Below are 7,322 nucleotides of genomic sequence, written 5' to 3' on the forward strand. Positions count from 1 at the left end.
CTCTTTCACTCACTCACTCAGTTCGATTGTAATTCATCAGCCGCTGAAGTCCAAGGGAAGCGTGTTGTTGGTGGGAGAGAAGGATAAGAGTTTAATCCATCAAACCTCCTCCCCAACTCCCACCTCACAGCTGACTCAACAGCTTCTTCTAGACTACAGACTAGGTGGTGGTGGTGAGTGGTGGTGGTGGGTGGTGGTGGTGGGTACTTGAAATATAAAAGTACACGTTTCAAATACTCTGCGTTGTATTGCTGTATCGATCCAACACACCACAACCCACAGGTGCCCTATTGAACTGATACTCCAACATTTAATAGACGACCGTTCTAAAGACCATTTACTGTAAAATATAGACTAGAGGTGTGTTCTGTGTCTCAGAGTGTTAGGGAGTCAGATTTAATCAATTCTCACAGAATTTCCTCAGTACTTTCTATTCCAGGCTTTTCCAACCTGGGAGGCTGGGCCCCTGATAAGAAAATAGGGTCCCAAGAACAATTCTTCATTCCTCATATAATTCCAATACAATTTCTCATTCCTAAACTAACTAATTTCTAACTGAACTGAACTGAACTTAAAGGTGCTGTTATATTGTTGCTCTATATGTTAAAATAAGTGTTAAATAGCTCTACATTCCAGACAGCCATCACTGATATAGAGTGTACTGCTCTGCAGTAAACAGAAAATACATTTGCTGGTATCCCGTTCCCACTTTATCCAATCAGGAGAGAAAACTCCACACTGCAAAAGTAAGACATAAATAAAATAGTTTTAAGCAAATATGAGCTTGAAACAAGTAAAATAATCTGCCAGTGCAGTAACCAAATGTGGCTTGGCAATATTTCTTGAAATAAAAATTGGATAAAGTGGGAACGGGATACCATAATATTTATGTTTTGTTTACTGCAGAGCGGGGGGGGGGACTGGGAGACCCACGTTACTGACCAAACACTCAGTGATGGCTGTGGGAATGATTAGAGCTAAATAGAGCTATTTAACACTTATTTTCACAAAAATATTACACTTACAGCACATTTTTAAGTACTTTTAAAAAAATTATTAAATAGACTTTTGATTACACAGAGGCTAATATGAAAGCCATGCAACATGCCTAATGTCAATAGAGTCATTGACCAGCTCACAATTGACTATAGTCACTCTGTAGCCATTTTGCTCTTATGTCATGCTCAGGTTGGGATTTATTTCCAGCCTAGTTCTAGAGCCTGGGAGCTGCCCTGGAGAAGGCTCTGTCCCGGCCCCCCACCTCATTCTCTTAGTTGGCAGTTGGCACTCCCTCTTTTCATCTGTGATTACGGTAAATGATAAATTAGCATGTATACATAAGAGTTCTAGACTACTGGGCCTGCAGTTGGCACTCCCTCTTTTCATCTGTGATTACGGTAAATGATAAATTAGCATGTATACATAAGAGTTCTAGACTACTGGGCCTGCCCTCCACTAACGGAATTCTTAGTCGACTAATACTGTAGTCATAGTCATAGTTAATTCCTTTTTTATTCATCAGCTATTTTTTGCCTGTAAAAAAACTGATTTGTTTGTATAGATTGTTGTGTATTGTTGTTTACAGATTTACTACGGTTGAGGAGCCGGCAAAAACAAGCATCTCGTGTTTTTCTGAATGTACATTTAAAAAAGCTATGACAATAAATGTATCTGAATCTGAAATAGGATTTGTCACCTAATTGATTTGTTGATTTAATTGAAAAATCTGTAACATTTGAGGTTTCCACATGCAATAATGCAGGAACACAGGGGGAAAATGCATAAAAAACAACAAATCGATTGGTCAACTAAGGCCAAACCAACTGATTAATCGACTATTTGACTATGAACTACTATACTATAGGCCTACTACTGAGAAGAAATTACCTTCATAATACCCTTTGAATACGTGTTTTGAAGGACAAATGCTGGTGTGAGGGACACCATACAGATGAATGTAACAAAACTCTCTCAATTGTTAATCAACTTCCACTGTGATATCAGATGACTAAGAGACGCCTGGTAGGATATTATGGAACCTATTACAGGATACTGAATTCTTCCACTGAAACGCACCAGAGAAGGTGGTTTAGCTGGGAGAACTGGCTGTTTACCGTATTTCCAAACAGTTTTGAGGAGGAACCAGCCCACAGAAAGATATGAACAGATGTGTGTACACAGTACACTGCATACAGAGTTACAGACACAGACCTCACAGTGCACACACACACACACACACACACACACACACACACTCAGGACGGGCCCTAGTCCATTTGGATCACAGTTACACTGTGCCCCTCCTCACAACCTGTGCTCTTGCCACACAGCTCCTAACTAGCTAACATCGTGCCAAGATGACCTTCAACACACAACCATCTTTTAGAGGTGTGTGTGTGTGTGTGTGTGTGTGTGTGTGTGTGTGTGTGTGTGTGTGTGTGTGTGTGTGTGTGTGTGTGTGTGTGTGTGTGTGTGTGTGTGTGTGTGTGTGTGTGTGTGTGTGTGTATGTGTGTGTGTTCTTCATCTCATCCTGTTGAGGGTGGAGTAAGGTTCGGTGCTGCGAGTGCGATGATTCAGAACCTGTGAAAACACAAACATTGCAACGGAGGTAGATATAGTGAAACATAATCTCTAGCGACTGACAAGTCTGACAAGTACAGTAGGACTATGTTTTCTCATTAGTACTGCAGATAATGTAGGTGCGTCACATTCTCATCTCCATCGGATGGGTTTCAAGATGTCACAGAGAGGATAATACTTGGTGGTGCAAGTGTAGGCCTCAAAGCACTTGATTCATTCCATTCAGAAAGGGCATTTTTATCTTTTACATCAAAATGTTTTTCACATTCAACATAATATATAATATACTTTTTTTTTAATGTAAACATGATTATAAATGGTTATAATATTATTAACATTGATACATTTTTGTCTATGTACTTGACTTCTATGTTATACTTGCTATACTTATTTTATACTTATCTATTTTTGCCTAGCACAGTCTCTGGAGCTAAACAGAAAGAAGCATTTTGTATAAAAGTATTCTGTACTTCTGTATGACAACTAATAAAGAAACTTGAACTTGAACTTGAACAAAACCTGCACACACACACACACACGCAACAAATGAACAACTAATGCCTGTTTACAGTTCACGCCAAACACATTCTCATAAGGCAAACAGTGTCCTAGGAGTGCCTTCACATTCAAAACACTGCCCAGCACAGCCGCCTCAACGGCTCTGTAGCTTTCAATAGGACCATGTGATTGTCAACTCTACTGTACACCCCAAGGCAAAGAGATTGAGCAAGCACAAAGAGTAGGCATCCTCCAAGGTGTGTACACAGTTTAGCATGTCACAGCGCTTTGTGAATACCCACCTATTATTACCGTGAGATTATCCATGATGTCAGAGATAGACCTGCTAGATCCTGGTAAACTGGATACAAAGCAAGTCAACATGTTGAACGTGGTGGTAATAAACTTGAGGCTAAGCAGCCGGTACAAACAAATATTATGGCGCCGGTATGACACGTGTGTGTGTGTGTGTGTGTGTGTGTGTGTGTGTGTGTGTGTGTGTGTGTGTGTGTGTGTGTGTGTGTGTGTGTGTGTGTGTGTGTGTTGTTTGTGGTAGGTGTGCGTGTTATCTGTGTATGTACAGTATGTGTGTGTGTATGACGTGTGTGTGTGTGTGTATTGAGGTAGGGGATACAGATGAGATGGTATGTCTGGACGAGTTGACACACGTCAGCCTTAGAGTGGGACCCTCCAGCTAGTCCCGGGAGAGTACAGGAGACGAGAGGAAGTAGCACTTTGCAAGTAAAGCCAGGCACACAACAAAAACAGATTCATTATCGACGGCCATACCAGGCCATCGCGTAATACTAAAGACACTATCGCTGCCTCACTCCTTTCCTGTTAGTGTTTAGCCTACACAGAGGGAGGAAGCCCCTAATGTACCATGTTAAAAAGAGAGAGAGAGAGAGAGAGAGAGAGAGAGAGAGAGAGAGAGAGAGAGAGAGAGAGAGAGAGAGAGAGAGAGAGAGAGAGAGAGAGAGTGTGTCAACTGTGTATGTACGGTAAGTGTCATTAAGCGAACAGGAGGTATAAGTCAGAGGCAAGAGAACAAAGGGGAGAAACAGTTGCTGGACAGAGCTCAGTTTTAATGTACGCCTTGGTCACGAAATTCAGATCAAACTGTCAAACTAGACACTGCAAATCAAATATTAATTATGATCCAGCAATTGCATATCTTATTTTTCTTCTAAAAAGTGTTCAGAAACACATTTTAGTGTACCGTTCAGGTGAAAACAGAGTTTACGAGCAAGCCGCCATGTTTTTTCCTGTTTAAATAATGGAGACAAGTGGAGGACGGAAGTCCAAGAGCCGTAAACTACACACTCACTGCCTGAACGCTGACGCCCAGAGAGACGTCACGGACACAGCAACATGAGACAGACGAAGGATCTTCTTCTAGTGGGTCAGGATTGAGAGGCTATAAACATTTTCAATTGAACAGCATAAAAGCCTTGTGAATATGTGATAAAATATTTCCATGGGTATAATATATGTCAAGTGAGCACTGGTCATCTGGTGGTGTCCACAAACTCTCTTCACTTATTTTCTGATCTTTATATTTGGCTTGTTTTGCCTATTTGATACAGTGTGATTTACAATTATTGTTTGTTTTTATTGTTGTTGTTTTTGTGTGGACCTCAGGAAGACCCATGGCCACTTTGTGGAAGCTAATGGGGTCCCAAATAAGGAATAACTAAAGATTTCTGAATCCAAAGTGACTAGAGGTGATTATAATCACTGCAAGCCCATGAGAGCCTCAGTGTTGCCTGTCTATTCCTGACCAACTGAGCCATATTCAAAAGCGGACAACAACATGTCTATTTTGATTCACTTGGTGCCGTTGTTATCGTTTGAACTCTATCCCTTATTCTTGCACTGTTCTTTTGTTATCTATATGTTGTATTCTAGTCACTGTGTGGATGTTATGACTGCTCTGCAAGCACATCATGCACATGTATTCCGTTCAAGGAAACGTAAGCAGCTTACCACCAAGTGTCTACTACTACACTATCTGTTGGCAGTGATGGACATGCTCAATCAATAATCCATTTAGTCCAGTTGCCAATGAATTCAAGGTTAAACAGTCAAGCTGCTGAATGAATTGCTCAAACTATAATTGACATGCATTCAAGTTATTGATACCTTTCCTTTTTACAATAATGCTATTCATTATCTGGACATCACAGTATTGGCTACCAGATAACTGGATAGTTTGATTGATTGATTGATTGATTGATTGATTGAAAACGTTATTAACAGATTGCAGAATGGGTACAATACAGTACAGCTCAATACACACAATTGTTAAGGGGATGCAGACCAGAGAAAGACTTTCGTCTTGTTTACATCAGGGTCCCCCATTTTCAATTCATCAGGTGTGGAATGGATCTGCCAAACACGTTATGATTCCCGTTGACGCTTCCTGTATGCGCCCCGCCCTCGCACAGCCGGGAAACACGTGGAACTATCTGTGTCCAACGGTCCAAACCAGAGGCTCTGTGGGCGCAAGCAACACCACGGCACGGATGCGCACCATCAAAGGCAGGAAAGAAATAAGACCAAAACACAATGCGGCCAGGCAAATGCCGACAATGACGACAAATACTGTAAAGCCATTATGATTTAGGAAATAGACCCCATGTATGTTTTCTAACACCCAGCGTAAAACGAATACTCTGGCGATCCACCCGCTGCCACAGTCACAGTGCCAAGTCCTCCTGCTGTTTCAAATGACGCACGGCGGGTACTTGGAAGATGTATATTGGTCCCTGTGGAGCTATTTATGTTGATGGTCAATTGTGTTTTCACTTCTCTTATTATAGCCTAACATGAATGGACTCTCTAAGGGTTCACCAAACCTTATAGGTATTCGGTAACACTTTAGAATAAGGTACACAACATTCTGAGTAGTTAGCTGGCAACTAATGCGAAATGAACGAGGAACTACTGCTATTGTAAACTATTAGTTAACGCGCAGTTCTTAATCTTGAGTAACTCGAACAAATGTTATGATTGATTAATTGCGAAATGTTAGATATTATGTTCATTAACTAATAATATGCAATTAATTGTTCATGGGTATCTTATTACTATACATATTTATTGTTAGGCTACTTCTGAATAATATACGCTAAACGGCACTTGACCAATCATCATTATTGCCACCGTGTGTCTCCTCGAGTAAAGTTGTGTACCATACGGTGTTGTTATTGAGCACTGAATCATTATTACCTGTTAATTACTTACAAAGTTTGTGTCTGCTAGAGTGGTGCAATTATATAGGCCTACTGAGTGTTGTGAATCACTCATAATTGCATCACCATTAGTTACCACTGTCGGTTGTTCGGACACTGAGCGTTTACTGAGTACCGAATCATTACTTTGTGATTACCTGTACATACATTTACATTTAGTCATTTAGCTGACACTTTTATATAATTTTTTTTTTATAAATGGGTAACCTAACCTGTCCATTGGTTACCCATTTTGTACCCCCTCAAGTAAAGTTGTCAACACAGTGAGTGTCAATATTTTAATTGTACAATAAGGTTAAAGCTTCCCAAAACACAAACATTATTGACCTCCTCCATTCGGCGCATCTCACCTGAAGCAGCGAGTCCGGAAAGGACAGCGAATAGATACAGTGTTGCGCACATTGGAAAGGTGCCCGGGTGTCCTGAGACCTGCTGTGTCCACTCAGACCCAAACCGAATCCCCACCGACTCAGAACCAGACTGAAAAGTCGCAGAACTATTCGGAGGGAGAGAACGAAGTTGTGTTGAGTCCTCCCTGGATCTGTTCCCCTGACTCCTGTCTGCAGACGCTTAGATTCCCCGATGTGAGTGGAACGCGTCCCAACTCGCTTCTGGCTCAGACCGCATCTCGACGCCCCCCACTTTTTCCGGGCGGAGTAACCATCAACCATCAACCGCCCTCTCAGAGTTATCTTCTGATCAGTCGTTAAACTCAGGACCTACATGTCGTCCAACCTGTTCGGCTGCGTAAAATACCAGGGCAAATTCACAATATAGATAGTACATTGTCTGTTCACATTTTTTGTAGCCCATACTGTACAGTAGGTAGGTCATATGCTAGCCTATAGATAGTGTATAGAATTGTGTTACATTTAGTGGTGGGACTCGATTAAAAATTTGAATCGAATTAATCCGAGACTTTATAGTTAATTAATCAAAATTAATCACATTTTAATCGCATATCAATATTTGATGCGAAAAGCAAAACA

The 7,322-nt window shown here is 41.0% G+C and overlaps 1 protein-coding gene across 1 annotated transcript in view; it reads right to left on the reverse strand.

Annotated features, from left to right (window-relative positions):
* The window catches only part of LOC311242756 (myelin protein zero-like protein 2), a 51,996-nt gene extending 45,067 nt beyond the window's left edge, over positions 1-6,929 (reverse strand). Inside the window, exon 1 of the mRNA XM_084331784.1 lies at positions 6,684-6,929. Coding sequence (XP_084187910.1) covers positions 6,684-6,735 — 52 coding nt within the window. The 5' untranslated portion in view covers positions 6,736-6,929. The remainder of the gene's footprint in view (positions 1-6,683) is intronic.
* Between the last annotated feature and the right edge of the window lie 393 nt (positions 6,930-7,322).

This window comes from Notolepis coatsorum, assembly GCF_963971535.1.
Source record: "Notolepis coatsorum genome assembly, chromosome: 1".
In the NCBI taxonomy this organism is placed as follows: Eukaryota; Metazoa; Chordata; class Actinopteri; order Aulopiformes; family Paralepididae; genus Notolepis; species Notolepis coatsorum.